The sequence below is a fragment of the Rhinolophus sinicus genome, chromosome 17 (assembly GCF_057876585.1).
Source record: "Rhinolophus sinicus isolate RSI-liver-muscle chromosome 17, RSI-T2T, whole genome shotgun sequence".
NCBI classification, from domain to species: Eukaryota; Metazoa; Chordata; class Mammalia; order Chiroptera; family Rhinolophidae; genus Rhinolophus; species Rhinolophus sinicus.
Genome location: NC_142517.1, coordinates 79612453 through 79636547, shown reverse-complemented (window position 1 = coordinate 79636547; position 24095 = coordinate 79612453). Strand labels below are relative to the sequence as shown.

Sequence of the window (24095 nt, the reverse complement as noted above, 5' to 3'; positions counted from 1 at the left end):
GATGGGTTGTTGTGAGCACGGAATGAATGAATACAAACTATTTAGAAAAGTGCCTTGTAACCAATATAATATTATTATCAGCACTAAGAGAAGCTCTAATAACTGAATTTGAACTCACAATTTTGTAAGTGTGGTAGGTTACCAATAACAATCATACTTTGTACTGTCAACATAAGCACCACAATGCATTAGCTAATTAAAAGATGCACAAAGGAGATAAAAAGAAATTATAATCCTATGCTAGAAAAAACAAGATCCAATGTTTCAAAATAAATGTCAGGGTGTAGCAACAGTATTGTAAGAATGATTTAAAATTTTTGTTTAGGGAATGTAGTCAATATAATATTGTAACAGCTATACTCGTATATGACGTCAGAGGGGTAGTAGACGTGGAGGGGTTATCACTTTGTGAGGGGTATAAATGCTCTAATCATTATGTTGTTTTGTACTCCTGAAACCAATATAAAAAATCAAATTAAATTAAAAAAATTTGTTTTCAGTTTTTAAGGGCAGTATGTGCCCTTAAAATTATAGCAAAGGTGAAGCTTTGCTATCTTTACTGAAACAAGAACTTTCTCCTTCATTGATGGTCACAATTGAACTAACATTTTTTTCACATGGCAGAGCACACACCGAACTTACTTACTAAAAAGTACCACAAGTTTGTAACTGTTAGTAAAAAATAAGGATAAAAAATAAAACCAGTTTTCGATGGTTTTGTTGACTTATCAGATACATGATTATTACCTAAAATGATACAGCATAAACACAGTGAAATGAAGATAAGATTTTCTATACTGTTGAGTAATACAATATAAATATAATGTAAAGCTAATGTAACACACATCTGAAATCATGGAAAGAGCATTGTACTATATGTTATGAAATGTGTATCCTGTTGCATGTTTTATATTTGAAAACACAACACTTGGAGTTTGTCATCTAAAGCTCACCATGTACCCAGATAGATAAAACGATCTATTTACCAGGTTGACTTTGCGTCATTTCTAGGCTTGGTGATGTCTCTGGTCTCAAAATAAGAGTTTGCAGTTCAGTGGGAGCTGAAAGAAGAGGGTCTAAATTGTCAATCATGTATGATTTATTTCATAGGTTTTCGACAAAGGTAGCAATGATTTGAAATACACAGACCCTCAAAATTGCAAGATTATGGAGCGCCATGCAGAGTATGCATTATTTAAAGCAACAATTGGCAGACTATGGCCCTCCCAAACGCAGCCCTCTACCTGGCCTGTGAGCTAAGAATGGTTTTTACATTTTTAAATGATAGGCAAAAAACTTAAAAGAAGAGTAATATTTCATGACATGTGAAAATGGTATGAAAGTCAAATAAAGTTTTATTGGAACACAACACCACCCTCAAACCAAGGTGACTGAAAGCATATTACATATCATTTACATATTGGCTTGGTTGACTTCAGGCTACAATTGCAGAATTGAGTAGTTGTGACAGAACAGCCTACAAAGTCTAAAATATTCACTATCTAACTCTTCACATAAAACAATTTTGCTGACCCCCTGATCTTAAGCATCCTTCTAGAAAAAGTAAAAGCCTATTTGAAAAAAAACGAGGTTCTCCTTGATTGTGTCTGAACCTGAATTCTCACAAGGGCTTTTAAGAGCTTCCTACAATTGATTTCATGATAGTATCTTAACAAAATGCTCAGTATCATCTAGGAATGTTTGGTTCTATATTCTAGTTCAACTACCCTCTCGGGTACCCTTAGTAGAAGTCGAGTCTTTTTCTTTTATTTTTGCTGTTCCTTCCATCTACTAATTCATATCCTAAACTTATTTCAAAGCCCAACTATTTCCTAACAGCCCATATAGATCCTTCTCTCCTTTAAATATTTAAATATTTTTCTTTCTGTATTTTAACTATTCAAACGAGTTGCTTTTGTATAAGCAAATTATATTGTATGTAAGAAAAACTTGAGAACAGATTCCCTTCACACACAATTATATTGTCATCTGTCCAAAAGGTAAAACATGCCCTCACTTTTGATGTCCACCTGTACTCAGCACTCCACCCAAACCCACTCAACTGCTAATATGGTGCTGGGAATACAGAAGGCAAGGAAATGTTATTTACATAAACCAAAGAAGTAGCACTTTTAAAAAAGAGATGAATGAAATGGAGTGATAAGAGAATTGAATATGATACATCTTTTGTCAAGAGACAATCCTTACGCAGGGCACATGATGAATTTGGCTACTGCATAGATCGCTCCATACCATGAGACTTCTGGTCAACCCTGCAGTTGTAGAAATGCTAACCACTATTTGTGCCTTTCTCTTAGAGGGCATAGAGGTGAGAAGTGCACATTAACAAGCCACATCTTTGTCACTCCTGGAGTCCAACTGCAACAGGCTGGAAGAATTCTTTAAACCAGAAACCATAGATTTTCTTGGTTTCAACAGAGAAGCTTCAGGAAGGTTCAAGTTTGGGAGGAAAGTGGGTTTTTGTTCTCCATAGTTTTGAAACTAAAGAAAGAAAATCTTGGGTTGCTATGGTCTAGAAACCATCAATAGCATTGTACACGGACCTGTTTTCTAAAACTTATTAGATTTTCTTGATTTTATTTTCAAAGTTTGAAAAATTTTACTATACTAACATAATTTATCCCTTATCATCACTGAGGGTCCTTTAGAGGCCAAAATAATATACAAAATGTATTTATTAATTAAAGGAATAAATATTAATATACATAATTAGATACTCAGAGAGATTCTTAATAAAGATTAAGAACCACTGCTAAACTGTGGTGGAGAATAAGGTATGGTCAAGTTCATTAATGGTTGGGGAGCCTATAACTTATATTTACTAGGATTGGCATTTCTAGGAAGCAACTTTCTTTTCATAATTTAATATAACATGGAATCTTCATTCTTTACAACAGGAGGAGAGTACTGAGAATATCACACAGATCTTACAGAGAGTAAAGCTGCTCAGAGAAAGTTCATGGTACTTAATTGTCATTGTTTTATAGATCTAAATACCAAATAGAAGGGAAGCAATTTGGACTTCAGAATCTTCAATGAATCACATAATGAAATTTTAAAAGGGGTTTCGTGCCACATAGATTTTCTCAACTGGATCTAGGGACATCTATTAAAAACAATAGGTAACATAAATGGATCTTGAGATTATCATGCTAAGTGAAATAAGTCAGACAGAAAAAAATCAAGAACCATATGACTTCACTCATATATGGGATATAAAACTGACAGCAGCAAACAAAGAAACAAAAACCCATAGACACAGAAAACAGTTTAGTGGTTAACCAGAGGGTAATAAGAGAGGAGGGATGGTAGGAGACGTTTCCCTCTTCAAAATAGGGGGTCAAATATATGGTGATGGAAGGAAAACTGACTCTAGGTGGTGAACATACAATGTAATATATAGATGATGTATTATAGAATTATACACTTGAAACCTACGTAATTTTGCTAACCAATGTCATCCCAATACATTTAATAAAAAAAAATAGGTAACACTTGACTTAAGAATCCTGACTACTTATAAGATGAAATAAGAAATGGAATGACAATAGCAGTCTAAAGAAGCAAGAGCAATGCTGGCCATGACAGTGATGGAGTGGGTTTTAATGAGCAAGAAAGCATTTAATGTGGTCATAAAAATCATCACCTAATGTTGTTCCTGGAGCCTCAGAGCTATGAATAACAGATTCAAAGTCTGTGGTAGGAGCTAACCAAAAGCAACAACATAAAAATGAGACAGATTAAAAACACACAGAAAGTCTTAATTTTTCTTTCAAAACATTAGTTTCAAATGACAATTTTTTAAATTTTGAATTGACAGGAAGCAAATAGTTTCCTTTTGAAGACGCAGTGAACCTGTAGCTAGGAACAATTCATTGCAGAAGGTAGTCACAAGTTTGAATTCTGTTATGTATCTTATTATGATCAACATGAGGTTTTCCTAGGTGTTTGATTTTCTGATTCTAATATGGAAGTTAAGGAAAGTCTGTTTAGGTAACATATATGAAAGCAACATGTTGCACTTCTTGGAAGTTCGAAAAATGCCTATATTTATGTAATCATAACTACAATAAATAGATTACATGTTTAAATACAGATAGAGCAATAAATAACCATGAGTGACTATCTCCATTTTGCTATAAACACATCTTTAAAGAGAGACCAAGAATATCATCCAAGAAGCAAGTTTCTAACCATACCTCACACCTTGATGCTTAGAGAATCTGAAGACTGAACTTCCCATCAGAGGCATTGTTTTGGGGCCCTATTGGTACAGGCCACTAGGGCTCATCATTAAACTATGGAATAACACATTTACCCGGTTTGGTCTGAGGTGCTTCAGGACTTGATGTAGTTTTAGGTCTGGGACGTGGACGATGGGATCGTTGTGATGTTTTAGGAGCTGAAGGAAGAAACTTTGGATTATGCTAGTGAAGGTGGTTTTGGAAAAAAGGCTCCTAGATTTATTAAAATACATTTCATTGAAATTTAAGGTATACATTTTTTAAAACTGAAATTTCTTTCCCTTATATTGTTAATTTTTTTTATCACTGAAGATTCTTGAGAGAGAAAACTCACACATAAAATTAAGTCAAGGAGTGAAGAGTCTTGTACATCTCTAACTTCATAAAAAGGTAGGGACTATAGCCAAACTGCAGGTCAAGCAATCTTAGGTTCGCACTAAGAAATTTAAATATGCTAAGAAATCCAATACTATGTCAATTGTTATGTTTATGTTTAGCTGGTCTAGAGAAGATATAGACATTACTGACTGTTTGGAACTCAGCTTTAAATGTGGGCATTATTTAGACAGAAGTACATGACAAAACTTCAAATACGGTTACATGATAGACAGATATTCTGATCTAAGTCCATGTGTAGTTTTTAAAAACAACAGGTAACTTTTTTAACAGTCTTCAATACACTTAAGAAGAAGAAAAAGTTAAAAGACAGCAAAGGATGACGAGACAGTCCTTTGAGTAGATGACAATGTGATTATAATGATGATGGAATGGGTTGACAATGAGCAGAAAAATTGATCAGAAACACAAAATATCATTACCTAATGTTGTTTTTGGAGCCTCCGTTCTAAGAGTGACAGGTTCAAAGTCTGTAGGAAGAACTGGCCAAAAATAATAATATGAGCCAAAGAAATTTAAAAAAAAATCACTTGAAGACTAATTTCAGAAGTCAATTTTTAAGCTTTAGACCCGAGAGAAAAGAGACACGGATTCTTTACAGATTTGATGACCCAGTACCAATTAATCTCATAAGACAGACATAGCACTGCACTCTGCGAAATATCACTGCTGTCAACAAGAGGTTCTCCTGGATGTTTTGATTACCTGACTCTTGCTAATGTGGAAGACTGTGATGGACAAGTTTTTTACACATTTATAAAAAAATACTTTTCTTACTCTACTGGAAAAAGCATTCTTTAGTCTACTTGCCCTTCTGTACAAGTTGAGATAAATGTCTACTATTTTTGTCTATTTAAATAATCACAGTACAATAATGAGTTCATATCTTTGAAAGCATAAGGATCAATGCATAATGAGTGAACTGTGCTCATCGAAATTTCGAAGTGGTCCTTGATTCAGTAAAATTTAAGAAACGTTATTTTAAACACTGTCATGAAAGTAGAGTCAGCCTACACTATCATTTAAACTTTTAAGACATTTTGAATTTTGATAATTAACTGAAAACTTCATTCACTGAAAACATGGTATTTCCACAATTAATTAGATATAAACAGTGAAAATAAGGGATAGATGAAAATTCATGTTTGAAATGAAGCTTAAAATAGTCAATGCTGTTTAAACAAATGCACGTGATCACATGACACAATTTTGAGCAGTTACATGGCAGTTTGATGTCCTGAAATTAGTTTATGCTCAGTTCTCCCTAATTCAAAAGATAACTTGACATAGAGCTTAGCATAATATCAAGATAAATATTGTAATGGAATGACAACAGAGGATGTTGAAATAGTTTTAAGAGACAGGAGAATCTGTAGCTACAACAATGGGTAGGAAAAGCACTATTGGAAGGACACACATTCTCATTACCCACGATTTCTGGAACTTCAGTTCTAGGAGTACCAGGCTCAAGATCTGTTGTAGGAACTGATCAAAAGCAATGAAATAAACATGTGTGAAAAACCAGCAAATTAAATCTTACCAGTACACTATTGCTTCAATAGGTGTAAACAATTTACTTTTTTTTTTTTTTTAATTAAATACTGTTATTTAAAGATTTGGTCACCCTATAGCCCGGTAAATGTTCTTTTATGAGGCAGTCACAGCCTACACAATGGGTTAGTATCTCAATAAAGGCAAAACGAGATTCTCCTGGGTGTCTAAGTACCTCATCCCAACTATTAATAGAAAACTGCCCTAGGAAACGTATTTCAACATTTTACCAAATATATATATATACTTATGTAACCGTTCTGGCAATTGTTGGCTTCTCTGTGGAAGCTTTAAGAAAATAGCATGTCTAAATAAGCATGGATACAAAAATAGCTTTTATGTTTGAAAGGAGGCATAGCCAATAATAAAGCAAAGTGAACCATGTTTAAGGCAAAGGCACTCAACAGATTGGGGTAAGGAACATCTGCCCCATGTGTGGGGCCCAGTAGAGCAGTTCTGTGATCACAAAAATATGCTATCCTACATAGGTAAGACCCCTGATGCTCCTAGGGTCAGATCCAAACTGCTGAGTCATACATTGAAGGATTTTAATTGCTCTTATGGACCCTTCCAAACAGCACCGTCATCACCGCTTAGAAGCAGGACTTCCCTTGTTCCAGAAGCACGTGCCCTCTGGTTGGCTTCTAGACCCCCTTTCTTTCTGCCTCTGTTTATTTCCATGATTTTAAGACCCAACTTCTTTCCAATTCCTTATTCCCATCCTTCACAAACTTCTCTCTCTCTAAGCTCATAGATGTTTATAGCCCCTGCAAAAAACAAGCTCAATTTGCATAGACACACAACTTTGCTTCAATCTTGGAATGTTTCATATGGGGGCAGGTTTTGACTTTGAGTATACTACAGACGGAGAAGTGAAAACAAACTGCCTATTTTTGTGATAGTCTCACAGCTGTTGATGTGGCTATAAGGGCATGGAAAGCATTTAATGCTTGTTTCTTGAATTAAAAGGGTTTGGTCCTATTTAAGACATTTTGTCTTTAAGAGAAGAACATAATGGAATAAGAAAACACATAATGGAATTAGAAAACATAACTAAAATGCATATTAAAAAAGAAGATCTTTACGCAGAAAGCATAAGGAATTCAGCTGCCACACTGATCTCCCCCGACCATGACTTCTTTTGCTAATTCAACAGTGTGAAGAGCCCCACATCATCTTGTGCCTTCACCCACACAGAGCGCTCACACAGGCTATCACTCCCATCATGAGCACCAATCCCCGAGTCTGAAAATCTGCCAGGACTCAGTGTCTTAACCAGAAACCCACATTTACCCAGTTTGGTTTGAGGTGCCTCTGTAGTTGGTGTGGTTTTAGGTTTGGGACGTGGACGACGGGTCCGTTTTGATGTTTTGGGAGCTGAAGAAAGAAAATCTTCAGTTACTACATAGTCTGTAGTTCAGAAGCTATGGATAGTATGACATGTATCTCTAGATTTTCTAAAACTTACTAGATTTCCTTTTATTTTAGGAAATGTGTCATTTCAACTTTTTAATTTGTAAACTTTCACCCTTATTATAATAGTATGTCTTTCTTTACAATTGAAATTTCATTGGGGATGAGTCATATATAAAATTATTAATTCAAGAAGTGACGGATCATTCGTAGGACTCATCTATTGCATAAGGGTAAGAATAACTGCTAAAATATTATGGATGTGGTTAGAGGCACATACAAACTTGTTGACAGCTTACTAAAATTAGTCCACATAATTAACTAAAATGTCAATCAAAGAACAAAAATATCACATAGATAATTTTTTTAAAAAAGTAGACCTTTAGATCCACAAAGACAGTCTCTGACGCCGTAATAATCATTAGAGTCAAGGGAATTGCCTTTTAAATCCAGCTTTAACAAAACATTGGTTAAAAAACGTACAAGATGAAAAAACAATGTCAGATGGTTACATGTGTAACAGATGACTTAAATTAGGTTCATGCGTTGCTCTCTTAAAAACAAGGGGTAGCTTGTTTTAAGAGTCAGAATCTTTAATAATTTTAGGATGAAGAATATAATGGAGTGACAACAGAGGATGGTCATGTAACCTTATGAAACAAAAGAACCTGTAGTTATGGTCGATGGAATGAGTTTAACAATGAGAAAGAAAAGCACTTATAGAGGATCACAATTTGTTATTACCTTGTGTTGTCACCCAAGCCTCGGTTATGAATGTAACAGGTTCAAAATCTGCAGTAGGAACTGACCAAAAGTATTAAAAATAAACCAAATGATTGTTTTAAATGAAAGAAAACTGAAACATTTACTTCAAAATGAATCTTACTATTAGTACAGTATAGTTTCAAGAATTATATAGAAACTTTTGAAAACTGTTACACTAGAAACGTAAACAGCTGATTTCCTAAAATTTGGCCATACCTAAGTCTGGCACTTATTTCCTTATTCCTCCATCTTCGATTATCTGATTCTAACTAGTAAGTCAAAGTGGGAGGTGTGGGTATAGCTGAGAACTTATCTTTGAAAAGAGACTGAGGCCTCAGTATGCTGAATCAGATAGGGTATACCTCCATTTTAACCAAAGAAAGAGCATTCCTTCATGTGCAAAGAGCTTGCTGATGTCTAATGGATCAGAGCTCAACTGCTCCATCAGGTACCTAAGCATTGCCACCACAGGAGTCCATGGACTGATATAGACCCAGAAAATCTCTGACTAACCTCCTTGAAGTCAGACATTCTCTATACTAGTATTGCAGTTCGACTTTTTCCTCTGGTGAGTCTCTATTTTTATCCAGTCTTTCTGATTTTATTCCTCCCCATTTTCCCACTTATCCATGTACTGTGGTGATTTCAAGGCTCCCACTCTTTAGGCTGCTGGGACTGTAAACCAGGAACACAGGTTTACCTGGTTTGGACTCAGGTGTTTCAGGGCGTGGTGTGGTTTTTGGTCTGAGACGTGGACGAACTGTCCGTTGTGATGGTTTGGAAGCTGAAGGAAGAAATTCTTGGGTTACTATGTAACTACATTATCTCTGGTTCTGGAAGGTACCGAAGGTGAAAACATGACTAGATTTTTTACAACTTGTTAAATATTTGCCTTTCTGGTTTGAGATTTTTGTCAAATATACTCCTTTCATATCTTCTTTTATCATAGAAAATTCTTTGAAGACAAAAATCACTTTTTAATTAAAGAAATAAAGATTAATAATTATAATCTAAGTCTCATAGGGAGGCTTGATTAAGCAACAAAAATGGTTAAGAACCATAGCTAAATTTTAATGGATAATTAAGGTCAGTTATACCAAATATGAGGTTTATAATTTAATCTTTCAATTTTTGGCACATTTTCTATAAAATGATTAAAATAAGAAGACAGTATTACCTAAATAGAAACAAAAAAATAGAAATATAGATTGCAATAAATGCAAATTAAAAAAATAGAAATATAGATTGCAATAAATGGATCCTTTTGACTCTTTGATAGCTGTTAATGGTTTTATTTGTCTAGATAAGAGGTAGCAATCCATGATATGTTTTAAAACCAGTTTTCTTACAAACACTGCTTAAATGAAACAAAGAATGACATGACACAATTTTAAATAGGTTATGTGGCAAATAAATGTCCTAAAGTAGGTTCAGGCCTGACTGATTCTATTAAAAACAGCAGGTAATTTGTTTTAACAGTTTTGATAATTTTAAGAAAAATATAAATGAATGGCTACAAAGAATGATAATATGCCACATGAAGCAAGATGAAAATCTGGGTTTTATAATTATCAGGATAAGCCTTGTTGGAAACACAGTGTATCATTACCTAATGTTGTTCCTGGGATCTCTGGTCTAAGAGTGACAGGTTCGAGGACTGTAGGAGGAACTGACCAAAAAATACAGAAACCAAAGAGATTTTAAAATATACAAAAAGTTAAAACATTTAGGTCCAAACAATCTTACTTATACATCCATCCTTCTATAGATACAAAGAAAAAGAGTAGATGATTGTTCTTTGAAGACCTGGCCAAACTACAGGCACAGTCAGTCTTAGCCTTAGCCTTTGAACTATATTGAGTATTGTAAAGAAATCAACATGAAGTTCTCCTCCGTCTTAACTAATAGATTCTAACTGATACAGAAAACTCTGCTCTGGAAAATGTTTTTATGCATTTACCTAATGCACACTTAGAAAAGAAATTGTCTATAAAAAATCTGATCAACCTGTACTTTTATAGAAGCTGAAAATGAGTACTACTATGTTTAGGTCAACATGGTTAAATAGACAGTTTTAAGTTTGAAATAGATATGAAAATAAATCACTGAAGTAGACTATGTTGATCTTGCCAAGAAGTCAAGTATGGAAAGAGTCCAAGTTCTCTGTCCAAACCATGTCACGTAAGAGAGCAGGGTAAAGATAGTCACTCAGTCTATAATACTCAGTGGAGCATATGCCTGGCTTAAGCCCAGAAAAAGTGGAAAGACAGGTGATCAGACCTACGCTCCTGAGTCAGGTCCTCTTTCAACTGTCCACATGGACCCTTCCAAACGCAGCATCATCAATAGCAATTTTTTGATTATCTAGATGTAGGACAGTCTGTTTTGCAGACTGGACTGTCTTTATGGCTGACCCACCCTCACCTACTCACATGTCCAGTTCTGTTGATTCACTTTTCCCTCCACTCATTCAAATCCTATAGTGGGTCCAAGGTCCAAGTCTAATCCACCTTGGTCTTTTCCTTTGCAAAGTCAATAGTTACTGTTTGCATTATGCAAACATATACGCAACTTTACTGTTTTAGAAATAAACAGGTCTCTTGCAGCTGACATATCACTCGCGGTTGCCAATAGTGGTCCAGGAATATGCAAGGGACTTAAAATTTATTTACTTGAAATGAATATTTTGGCTCTGCTAAAGAAGCTTTACGAATTGAATGGAATTTAATAGTAAGAAATATACTAAATGCATATCAAAGAAGACTCTCACATAGAAATAATAAGGTATTCGGACACCCACTGTATCTCACATACTCATATTCTTGACACCTGGGCAAGGAGACAGACTATGCCTCATGATGTCACATTTAGAGAAAATAAGAGCTTGGCACTGCGTTGGGTCCCCACGAGAGTACTAGCGCTCATCCTTACACCAAGGAATCACACATTTACCCAGTTTGGTCTGAGGTACTTGAGGGCTTGGTGTGGTTTTAGGTCTGGGACGTGGACGACGGGGTCTTTTTGATGCTTTGGTAGCTGAAGAAAAAAAAAGCCTTATGTTACTCTAGGTCTTATGGCTCTTGATACTAAGGAAAGGTTTTTCTAAAACCCGTTAGATTTCCTAAAGTTCCAGGAAATTGTTCGTAGTTTACAATTTTTACTCATTTTATGCCAATGTGTCTTCTTTTTAGCATTGAGGGTACTATGGGGGCAAACTCATATCATTCAAGTAATGAAGAGCAGCACTTGTAATCAGATACTCATAGAACTTTCTCACTGGGAAAAATGATTGGGACGTAGTACTCAACTGTGGTGCAAGGGGTAAGGAAGTTAGTCAGACCAAGGAAGATCCAGTAATTTAAATTTTCCGATTTGGGTAATCCCTTATTGTCAAATAGTAACAAAACACATCGCTATTTAAAGCACCAACAAAGAAACAACATAACATGCAAATAGTTTTTTAAAAATCTAGAAACTTAGATGTGCAAAGGAACATAAGATCAGCTATTATTGTAGGTCAGCCAAGATAAGAAATAGATCCCAATTTGTTTTAAACTCAGCTTAAACACAGAACACTGGTCAATGAAGCACAAGATAATGTGACAAGGTCAAACGCACCATACAAGTAAACGTTTTGAACTAAGCTCATGCCTGCTCTCTTAAAAACAACTGGACACTTGTTTTTAAGAGGCGTCATTACTCCTAGATGAAGGAAGTGATTGAATGGCAATGGATGATAATAGTGGCTGTCTCATAAAGAAAAAAAACAAAGCCATGCTAAGGGAATGGAGACTGAATGGACTATACAATAAGCAGCAAAAGTACTCGGCGAATGGCACAGTCATTACCTAATGTCGTCCCAGAAGTCTCTGTTGTAAAAGTAACAGGTTCAACATCTGTAACAGGTTCAAGGTCTGTAACAGGAACTGAAGTAATAAAATAAAAGTGCTTTTTTTTTTTAAAAGTATCATGAGCTATAACATTCAATTCAAAATGAACCTTGCCAGTGTACTATGGCTTCAGGAATAAGTTTTCTTTTTTTAAAAAATTTCTGTATGAAGGGAGTTCTGGACTGAGTTGTGCCTCCCTAAAACTCATGTTGAAGCCCTAACTTCCAATGTTAAGATGGGAAGAGTCAATTAAGATTAAATGAGGTGTTCAGGGTGGGGCCCTAACCCACCCTTATAAGAAGAGGGAGGAGAGGAGGGACGCTTGTGCAGAGAAATGCTATGTGAGGACAAAGCAAGACGGCAGCCATCTGCACGCCAAGGAGAAAGGCCTCAGGAGCGATTAAGCCTGCTGGCACCTTGGTCTTAGGCTGCCAGCCTGCAGAGTTGTAAGTAAGAGACTACTGTTGTTTAAGCCACCCAGTCTGTGCTAGATTATCATGGCTGCTCTAGTAAACCAATACAAAGGGAATTCAATTGTTTTGTCCAGATTTGGCCAAACTGTAGTTAGGGGCTTCTTCATCTCATAACACAGTCATTACTTTTGGTCTCTGTTTAGCTCCTGTCAACTATCAGTAGATGGAAAACTTTATCCAGTATGGAAGGAAGAGATTCCTGATGCCCATGAGAACAATGTCAGCCTCCTTAACTTCCCATGGTGATATCCAAATGCAGAATCACCAATACAAATGTTTTGACTGACACTTAGAAGAAGCAGGATCTCAGTCTCCTCTGGTTACCTTTACACATACCTATTTTTCATCTTTGTTCACTCTTACCTCTTCACCTGTGTAAATTCTCATGTGATGTCAAGGCTCAAACTTCGTCCCTGCTCTATTAAGGCCCAAATGTATATTTTTTACTTCTTTAAGACTTTATATAATGAGTCTAACACTTAATATTTATGTACCCAAGAGAAATCCTGAATTTGCACAATTCTCATTCTCTAGACTTTTCATGCAGGAAAAGTTTTTGCGCTCAACTAGTCTGCAGACTAAAAAGTAAACTTGTCTCCTACTATTCAGAGTCAGCGCAAAGAATATGCCTCCTCCAAACCTGAACTCCTTGCCAACCCTGAAGGGAGAAGGACTCTTCATGATTCCCTCACTAGGGGATATGTCGGTTGACATTCTCAACCAGTGACAGGTTCCCAGGCTCCTTAAACCAAGGATGCTGCTTTTATCTGGTGTAGTATCAACTGCATCTGGTCCTGGAATGGTTTTAAGTTGTTTTGTGAATGATATGTCCATTGGGATGTTTTTGGAGGTGGAAAAAGATACCTTTTTGTTACTTCGAAGTTTATGGCTCTGAAAATTATAGGGTTAAAAAATATCTTCTTTAAGTTTTCCAAAGCTTGATAGATTTTCTTGAGTTTCAGGAAATGTATCTTTCTAGTGTGAAAAATTAGCCCCTACTATGCTACTGTATCTTTTGTTTTTGAATATATTTGAGGGGGACACAATTGACATAAAAATGGAGTGATGAATTCAGAGTCAAGATTGGTATTTTTATCACATTATCCTAGAGTTCCCTGACTGCATTAAGAAGGTTAAGAGTCATTTCTAAATAAAAGTGGTGAGTAAAGGGAAGTCAAATTAATCCTAAGGATTGGGCTTGTTATTTAAACTTATTGGCCTGATTCACATTATCTGTTAGACAATACACTAAAATCATATTACCCAAATGTTAACAAAACAACAACAACAACAAAATAGGCAGATTAATAAAAGGTGGATGTACAAAGAATGTATAAAGACCTCCCCCCCCCATTAGAGCCTGGTTAGCATAGATCAAGAGCAAGCACTTGCATAGATACATGAAATTTACCTAGAGAGAGAACTCTGGTTAATCCAAAAAGATGAGGTGGCATGAAAAAATTTTAATATAAGTTATAGCACAGCAAGCTATCCCAAACTAGATTTAGGCATGGCTCTCTTAGGAACAAGAGGTAACTTGTTGCATGCATGTTCAACTCATAAGGTGAAGAATGTAACTGAATGGTGACAGAGTGGAATGGGTTTGACGGTGAGCAAAAACAGCACTTGCTGAAGGTCAGAAAGGGACTTTACCAAATTTGGTCCCCGGAGCCTCTTTTATAGGAGTAACTGGTTGAAGGACTATAGCAGGAACTGACCAAATATAACAATAAAAAAAAAAAAAAAAAAAAAAAAAAAAGATGAGATGTTAAATACTTATATAATCTCAGAACATTCTTCAGAAAAGGTTGTACAAAAGTAATAATGTGCCCAGAGTATAAAACAAACACTACTAAACCTCTGAGCTGAGGGATATGGTATCTTTGCACTTGGGTATCAATTTATCACTTGGTAGAGGCTATCTTTGTACTCAGATAACTATCCCTGTGAATTTCCCCTGAAGTTTCTCGTCCTTTGGTGATCCTAGTCTAAGTAATGTACCAAAGTAGACCATACACATCTTGCTGAAAACTCACCACTGGGATACTTAAGAGAGCAAAATAAGTAAGATTCAGTCTGATTCAATCTGAGGTACGGCAGGGTATCACTCTGTCCAGTGCTCAGGGGACGCCTGACCATATATGGATACTGATGATACTTACATGAAATCCAAATCCCTAAGTTCGACATTCAAAAATCCCTTTGAACTGGTGAACTATGGGCCCAATTAGCTGCAGCAACCTCAGTGAAATACTCTGGTCGACACTTAGAAGACTGGCCACATCCATTGGTCACAGAAGCCTCTGCCTTGTCTGACTGGCCTCCACACATGTCCTTCCTTTCTGTACTTCTCTACCTCTTTTCCTCCATAAACTATGGCCCGTAGGCCAAATCATGTCCACGGCTTGTTTGCAAACAGCCCATGAAAGCAAAGAATGATCTTTCTTTTCTGTTTTAAGTGGATGTAAAAAAAAAAAAAAAAAAGGATAAAAAGAGAGAAATATGCAACAGAAATTATATGGCCCACAAAGTCCCCAAGTATTTACTATATAGAAAATGTTTGCCCACTCCAGCCCTAGATCCTTACTATGACTTACACAACTTTTATAGTTTCCAAGAAATAATTTCCTATTTGCCCAAATATATGTTTGTTCTGCAGTTGTTCCAGTCCACCATACACAGTTAATATTTAAAGGATCAGTAGAATCAAATAAGTCAATTAAACTGATATTTAGGGAGAAGATTCCAATTTACAAAGTATAAGGAATTTGGCTGCCACCTAAGATATCTCCAACCATGTTTTCATGCCTACTCTGGAGTGGAAGCAGCCGCTGACACTGACTTGTCCCCTCACTTCCTGTGGACCCCACTGGGTTGGGCTGCCAGGATTCCTTATCCAGGCTCTACACATTTACCCAGTTCAGTCTGAGGTGCTTCAGGACTTGGTGTGGTTTTAGGTTTGGGACGTGGACGACGAGTTCGTTCAGGCACTTTGGGAGCTAAAGGAAGAAAACCTCTGGTTAATAGAGTGTTTTTAGTTTCAGAAGCTGTGGAGAGGATTATACTTGTTATACTTGGCTCTCTTAAAAAATGAATGAGTTGTTTTAATATTCTTCAATAACATATTAAGAAGTAATTGAATTGAATGACAACAGAGGATGACACAGAAGACCTGTGAAGCGGAGAAGCTGTGGTTATGACGGTGATGAAATGGGTTTGAAATGGGCAGAAAAAGCAGATGCTGACGAACATAATGTGTCATTACCTAGTGTCTTCCCTGGAGCGTCGGTTCTAAGAATAACTGGTTCAAAGACTGTGGCAGGAACTGATCAAAAGTAATAAAAGAAACCAAAGAGATTTTTGTGAATGCATGAAATGTCAGAAAATTCATCCTGTCAGTAAAAATAAGGTTTCTAATGCTTCTAAGGAAGAGGGTAAAAGGGGAGGGAAAAGATGGATTACACAAAGGCTTTAACACCAAAAGGCAGAAATTATGGGGGTGGGAGATGGAGGGGAATAGGGAGTAGGGCGACACCCTAGGGTCTACCTACCACACATACAACAGATAGCCAAAGGAAGCTGAGACTACACTCACTAAGAGACTAAGTCCTTAGAGAAAACAGGGGCAGTTAATACAGTAAGGTGAGGAACAACCTCTCAGTTTGTGGTATCATATCAGACTAGGCATCTTCAGTTCTAAGAGAAGAGAAAGGATGTGCTGGTGCAGAAAAGAATCACTGGAGCCCACTGGTTCCAATTTAAGCTCCTGAGTAGACATCCCAGACTCCCTTCTAATTCATCCTATGAGCCCAGTTAACAAGAGAGCATCAACAGTCATCCTCTGTCTGGGATGCCGGCTTCAACACATTCCCTGTTTGTCAGCCTTTGGTGCCCTCATCTCTCCCCTCGTCCAAATTCTGTATTGCTTTCTTTTGAATTATCCTGGATGTTTTCCTGCTCCAAATATTTACCATACTCCTGGCATATATCATTTGTACCATTTGAGAACTTACTTTATATTCGTATAAACATGCTTCTGTATGCTATTTTCTATTTGTTTATGCAGAGACAGTTTACAACTATAGTACAATCCAATTGGGAAATAACACATACTTCCTACTTCTGATGTATCTCACAGCTGCTAATGTGGTTATGGAGATTCAGAAGGGATTAATAAAAGTAGCCGATTTAAATTGATTCTGTAGGCTCAATACTGAGCAAGCTTTATCTTTAAGACATGAATGGAATCAAATAATAAGTAAATGAAATGATCATTGATGAAGAAGATTCCCACACAAACAGCATGAGATACTCAGACATCTCATGTTCTCCTAACTAGTACCATGTTTCCCTGAAAATAAAACCTAGCTGGACAATCAGCTCTAATGCATCTTTTGGCATTAGATAAAAATTAATATAAGACTGGGTCTTATTTTACTGTAAGTAAAATATACTTATTTTACTTATTTTCTTATAGTAAAATAAGACCCGGTCTTTAATATAATATAATATAATATAATATAATATAATGTAATGTAATGTAATGTAATGTAATGTAATGTAATGTAAATATAATATAATGCCGGTTCTTATATTAATTTTTGCTCCAAAAGATGCATTAGAGCTAATTGTCCAGCTAGGTCTTATTTTCAGGGCAACAGGGTAGCTTTTACTCTTAAGCGATATACAGGGCATGTATAATACCATTTATTGCATAAAATTTAAGGTCTCAACTGGGGTAGACTGCTTGGATTTCTTAAGCCAGAAACTGCGTATTTACCCAGTGTGGTCTGAGGTACTTCCGGATGGAGTGTGGTTTTAGATTTGGGATGTAGACGACGGGGTCTCTTTGTTGTTGGAGCTGAAGGAAGAAAATTTAGTATTACTATAGTGTTGATGTCTCCATAAACTGAATAGGATGATATAACATGGCTCTACGTTTCTAACACTTGTCAGAGTTTCTTTGAATGGTGAGAACTTTGTTACTTTTGTTTGATATTTTCTCCTTTAGTATATTAATAGGTTTTCTTTTATAATTAAGAGTTCGCTATAGATTAAAATTATGTTGAAGAAATGAAGATGAGAAACTATGGATTTCTTGAAAGTGTCCCTAATCCAAAACTGGCTACAAATCACTGCTAAACAATGATGATGTGAGGGAAGTTCAACCACCCTATAATATTCACTTACAATTTAAAATGACTAGGCTTGAACAAATAATTTCCACTTGGTTATTTCCTAAAATATAGTATACAAAATTCGCTGAAACATCAACAAAGTACAAAAGTTATGTAGAACTTGAACTATAGAAAGTGAGATGCTTAATGAAACTTAGTGGTCTCATAATTGATACAGTATTGGTGGTCTAAGTAAGGGATATATAATCAAATTTAGACCTCAGCTCTAACAAACAGTACTGTTTAAACAGGGACTCAGCTCAAGGTGATGCAATTTCAAGCTGGGATATGGAACAAACAGATTCTTGAATTAAGTCCAGACATATTTGTATTAGAAAGAAAGCCTTTTATATTTTAAGATGAATACTGTAATAGGATAACAAATTATGACATCATCATCTACATAGCACCATAGATAAGTTGACAATGAATAAGAAAAAGCACTTTCTGAAGGACATAAAGAATCATTACCTAAAGATGTCCCAGGAGTAATAGGTTCAATGTCTGTAGCAAGAAATGATCAAAAGTAATTAAAACGAGAAATGTTAAACACATTTGAAAAGTCACCACACTATCCTGAAAATGAACTTTACCAGTATAGCACTGATTCTACAGCCAAAAAGCAAAATTTTTAAAGTTCTGAGGTGATAGTACAAAGACATTTGTTCTCATGAAATGGTTATATCCTTAGTATTTCCACATGGCTAGAAGTAAGTTTTGCTTGTTTTGGTATTATCTGATAATACAATAGAAAATCTTGCTTAGAAAAATCTTTAAGCATCTGTTTAACAACATTATGGCTAACAATTATGAGAAAAGAATGTCAAAGAAACTATACATGAGAAAAATATAGTTTATGATGCTATATATTGGAAAACAAAGCCCTAGGTTATGAAAGCTGTAATAGTTGAAATACTTAAGGAGATACCGTCATGAATAACCAAAATTGAAAATGCTCTTTTTTGTTAAGAGTCCACTTTGGAAAAAGACCAAGAGCTCTGTCCTAACAAAAGCGTATAAAAGAGCAAGATACAGAGGGTTCTTTAATCTGAGAAACTTGTCAGTGTATTTTTTGTTGTTGTTGTTATCAGGACAAAGAAGGCCTGATGCTGGGAGGATAAGAAGCTATGCTCTAGTCAATTTGCTCAAATCCAATCACTGAGGTCAGGCATTGAAAGTCATCTTCATGGACCCATCTAATAGTAACACAGCTGACTGAAAATTTTGAACTCCAGCTAAATGAACACTGCTTTTCTCCTTTCTTACAATCAGGTTGCACTTCTAATCCTTATCCTTCTGCCATCGCCCATACATATGGCACCTTCCTGCCTGTTTATGCAATTCCTGCCCATCTCTCCAACAAATCTACAAACACTACAAATTTCAAAGTTCATATTACACTTATCAGCCCATTGATCTTTTATTTCTCTAAGAATTAACTGTGTGTCTAACAGTAGGCAAAACTCAACAAATATGTTGCTTTGGCCCATATTTCTTTATACCTATTTATGAATAGTTTCACACAGGAACAGCTTCCTTCTTCAATCAGGCTAAGTCATTTGTTATTTCTAACCTATTCCTCACAGATACTAATGTGGCACTTAATAAAATGTGTGACTAAAGTGATCTAAGTATGCTAGTTAGATATTCAACTAGATGAGATTCTGCTGAGCCAGAATCAAACAGAAAAATGTAATTCAATAGTCAGAGAAGGAAATAAAAACACAGGTACCAAGAAGATACTAAACTGCGTGAGGAAGTCACAGGTATTGATTAGAGCACTTGTGACTTGTGTCTTCACCCTCAAGTGTCACAGGGGTTATTAGGTGGCAAGTTAAATTGCCACCCCAGTATCACATCTGACAGGGTTCCACAGGCACCCCATATTTACCTAGTTCGGTCTGAGGTGCTTCGGGGCTTGGCGTGGGTTTATGTTTGGGATGTTTTGGACGTTTGGGACGTGGACGACGTGTTCTTGGTCGTTGTGATGTTTTTGAAGCTGAAGAAAGGAAACTGGTTAATGCCATCTTATGACTCCAGAAACAAAAAAAGGATTACATATGGCTCTAGGTTTTCTAAAATTTTGCTAGATTTTCTTGAGTCTTGAGAAATTTATCTCTCCCATTTGAACTTTTGTCATCTATACGCAAAAAATAATTTTTGGGGGGCGTAACGATAGTTCGAGAAAGACTATATAACATTATTTGAATAATCTGAAAAACAGTATTATTAATATTGCTGGTGTCAGAGTTTCAAAGATGATTCTGACCCAAGGGAAGTCAGAAGCACAGCATGTCCATGTCATATTACAGATGGACCCAAGCTCACCTGCTTTGGGGAGACTGTACTTAGAAATTACTTCACTTAGGCATACATCCCTCTAAACATTATTAGGATAAGCACAGTTCATTTCTTAAAATCCTTGGTCGACAATAAAAATACCCTGCATATCTCAAAACGACTTTCTATTGATGCCCAGAGAATTATAAATGATGGTTATGGGGCAGATGCTCCTAATTGTATTTGAAATTCCGTTTTACCCTGCAGCACGGAGCAGAACCACAGGCTCTGTAAAGCATCAATAAAGCTGGATAGTATGGGAGCCAGATGCTCTACACTAGCTGCAAGTAGGCTTATATTATAACCAACTAAATTGTTTTAGACATCTTCAATACATTCAAAGTGAAGAATTTAGTTAAGTGACGAGAGGATGATGAGAAAATCTTAGGAAAGAGAAAAGCCTTTGACCAAGATAGTAATGGAGTAGACTGGACAATGAGCAGAAAACGCACTTGTTTAAAGACATAAAAGGTCGTTACCTAATGTCGCCTGGGGAGCCTCAGTTCTTAGAATTACAGGTTCAATATCTGTGGCAGGAACTGACCAAAAGCAATACAACAAGCAGAAACATAGGAAAAGAAAAAACTATCATGAAAATGTTACAAAAGCACTTTCGAACTCTAGAAAAATAGTATTTATTCTGTAATAACTGCACTCTAGTATCCATTTATCTCACAAAATAGCCATACCCTTTGCACTCCATATCCCTATGAGGCCAATGAAAAGCTTTTTTTTTCTGTGTTGAATTATCTGATTTCAACTATATTGGAAGCTTGGCTCCAAAAAATTTTCTTAGCTGCCTGATATGTATTTTAAATTACTCTGGGGCAGCCAGATGGCTCAGTTGGTTAGAGCGCGAGCTCTGAACAATAGGGTTGCCGGTTTGATTCTCACATCGGCCAGGGAGTTGCGCCCTCCACAACTAGATTGAAGACAACGAGCTGCAGCTGAACTGCCAAAGGGGCGGCCAGATGGCTCAGTTGGTTAGAGCGCAGGCTCCCAACAACAAGGTTGCCGGTTCAATTCCCAGCATGGGATAGTGGGCTGTGCCCCCTGCAACTGAGACTGAAAACGGCAACTGGATTTGGAGCTGAGCTGCACCCTCCACAACTAGATTGAAAAGCAATGACTTGGAGCTGATGGGCCCTGGAAAAAACACTGTTCCCCAATAAAAAATAAATAAATAAATAAATTAGTCTGAAAAATTATTATGAAGCTTTGTTAGTACTTGAAAGGCTTTTTCCATCATTACTATTTGTTTTGAGGAATGCTGGTGGTGAGATGAGAGGAGCAAACTGAGAGAAACATTAATCAAAAAGGAAGACATCCATCATTGCCTATGTTATGGAAGGAGCTTCAGTCTCAAATATAATGGGCTCAAAGACAGCACCATAAAAAATAAACAGATATAAATAATAAAAACAAGAAGTCTAAACTTTTAGGAGCTCACTGATGCTTAATTCACAGGATACAGAACCTGGTTTATTCTGAATTGGTATAAATTTCCTTCTTGATAGGCTTATTTATCATCAAAGGTGCTCTCTTTGTAAATTAGAACTTTAGAGTAACTGGAATCTTAGGAGAAAATTTCAGTTGCAAAATAGTTAAATTTTCAGAACTGTTATGTAAAGATCGTCTTATTTGGTAGGAAATCACTCAATAAATAGTTAGTTTGAAATGCCAATGAGGTATTTTAGAGGGTGTCAATCTCTGATTGTGTGCTTATAAAGAACAATGTTAGCCTCCTGAGTGCTGCCTAGTGGTGGCAGTTAAAATCATTTTCAAAAATGTTCCAGATAGAGAAAAACCAGGCTTCTACTCATTACAAACCCTAATTCAGAAAACAAAGCCTAAAAAATCTTTAAGAAAATGAAATTTGTCAGACTAACAGATGTAAAATGTACTAATTTTCCACACCTTGATTTGTTCATTCAACACTTAAAACATCAGTGTGACTACTTTGAGAAGACAATGAACAAAATCATGGTAATTGGATTTCTGTGCTTTATATGATATAACAAATTATAACAACAATTTCGAAGAAAAATCTTCTTAAACTAAAGCACTGGAAATTATGTTTACGGGATTTAGTTGGTGGCATATGTGGTTTTACTGAGGTTTAGGAAGTAATTGTTTTGGTGGTTTTGAATCTGAAGAAAAATAGGTGCTATAATTAGTGTCACAGCAGAGCTGTGAATGTCAAGCTTAATGTTACTTACACATGGTTTCCTAGTCATAGACCAAGGGACTTAAAGTAGCGAGTACCAGGCTGGATTTGAGGTTCATTTAGTCTATGTGTGGTTTTAAGTCTTTTGGGTGGTTTTGATGCTAAAGAAAAAGGTATGAAAATTAGCATAATGGTCATGGCTGTAACTGTCAGAATTAAGGATACTTATCATAATAAAGCTGTTATATAAATTCAGTGAATATACTCATACAACAAAATTAACTCCTGGGGTATGGAAAGAGTGGAAAATATGTCCATTTCTACTTATTTTTCCAAAAGGAAAAATCTTCAGGAAATGCTCAAAATGTGTCTTTGAGCAAAACGAATGAGAACTATAATAAAGCTACATGAGTAATTTTAAAAGTGACAAGTACAATAGTTCTAGTTCTTAACTGATAATTTTTTTCAGTATAAAAATAGTAAGGCAGAAATTTGAAACTTGCTTAGTAGGAGACCTGAAAAATAATCCATAACACTTGAAATTATCATGTTACGTGGCTACTGGTTTCTGGAATTTTCTAAAGTAAAGCAGTGATCGATTTATTGTGAATGCTGAGAGCTTATAATGAAATAATTATAATCAAACAGCATTAGTACTAAAACTAGTAAAACCAGCTTATGACTTTTACTGTTCTCAAATTCAAAGACCATCCTATTTGTTTTTATATTGGATCCTCAAGCTAAAGAACAGTATTTGCACTTCTAAGTATCAAGATACACTCAAAAATATTCTTCAAAGAAACAGTAAAGCTGAAGAAGCCATTATTTCATGCAGTTTTTTTAAAAGGAAGAAAGTCGTACAAGTGAATGAGTAAAGCGATGAAATGATAATCATGGCACTGGAATAAAATTTTGCCATTTGTCAAGTCTGGGATGATCACAGAAGTCCCTGTCTGCAAAAGAGTAGATGGTTTTCTCAACATGAAGACACATGTGATGGAAAAGACAGAGGGTTTGTGGAGAACCAGGAAGTGTGTCCAAGACCACAGACCTTCCTTAAATAAGCACAGATTCTTCTAGAAGTCTCTTATCTTTAGGCTCTTCAGACCCAGATAGGAAATGAGAATGGAAGCATGGAATGAAACTGTGGTGGTATGGTAGAAGTGTAATCATGCCTGGGTGGAGCAAAAGTCACAACGTGAAAGCATTTGGAGGAGAGTAGAATTACCGATTGTGGGTACCAAAAGCTCCGGCTGGACTGTAGCAGGTTCCAGAGCTATAGAAGCAAAAAACCAAAAAAAACTATTATCAAGAAGCAGCATCTTGAGAAAGAAAATATTACTCCTCAATCTTTCCTTTAACTGAGTTTTGTAAATGTGATTTTCCCTTTTATTTTTCCCATTTACCCTTCTTCTCCCTGTTGCTCTCCTACAACTCATCTGCTATGAATATGCATCCTACGTAAGACTTTTTGGGGTGCCCTACTTTAATAACCCAGTTAGTGGGTCAGCTCACTGCTGTGTATACCTGCAAATAAAATTATAAATATATATTCATATAACATGAATATAGAAAGTATAGAGGCTTAAATATTTAAATATAAAAATCAACTATATTGATTCCTAAAGTCCAGTTATTTAGGTAGTAGGTAGCTACTA

At 36.0% G+C, this 24095-nt stretch overlaps 1 protein-coding gene across 50 annotated transcripts in view; it reads right to left on the bottom strand.

Annotated features, from left to right (window-relative positions):
• Positions 1–24095, bottom strand: part of ABI3BP (ABI family member 3 binding protein) — a 259305-nt gene that overhangs the window by 70871 nt on the left and 164339 nt on the right. For 17 of the 50 annotated variants that reach the window (XM_088793875.1, XM_088793877.1, XM_088793886.1 and 14 more), the window contains 19 exons: positions 23666–23713; positions 20750–20809; positions 19822–19929; positions 18402–18434; positions 17534–17614; positions 16019–16078; positions 15669–15752; positions 14407–14466; positions 12239–12316; positions 11343–11426; positions 10000–10059; positions 9091–9174; positions 8370–8429; positions 7506–7589; positions 6090–6146; positions 5084–5143; positions 4340–4423; positions 3668–3727; positions 987–1061 (listed from right to left, as the gene is read on the bottom strand). The exons of 1 other annotated variant lie outside the window; for it this stretch is intronic. In XM_088793875.1, the coding sequence (XP_088650001.1) occupies positions 987–1061; positions 3668–3727; positions 4340–4423; positions 5084–5143; positions 6090–6146; positions 7506–7589; positions 8370–8429; positions 9091–9174; positions 10000–10059; positions 11343–11426; positions 12239–12316; positions 14407–14466; positions 15669–15752; positions 16019–16078; positions 17534–17614; positions 18402–18434; positions 19822–19929; positions 20750–20809; positions 23666–23713 (1320 nt within the window). The remainder of the gene's footprint in view (positions 1–986; positions 1062–3667; positions 3728–4339; positions 4424–5083; positions 5144–6089; positions 6147–7505; positions 7590–8369; positions 8430–9090; positions 9175–9999; positions 10060–11342; positions 11427–12238; positions 12317–14406; positions 14467–15668; positions 15753–16018; positions 16079–17533; positions 17615–18401; positions 18435–19821; positions 19930–20749; positions 20810–23665; positions 23714–24095) is intronic. 32 more of the 50 variants (XM_088793880.1, XM_088793883.1, XM_088793891.1 and 29 more) reach the window with 20 other exon arrangements.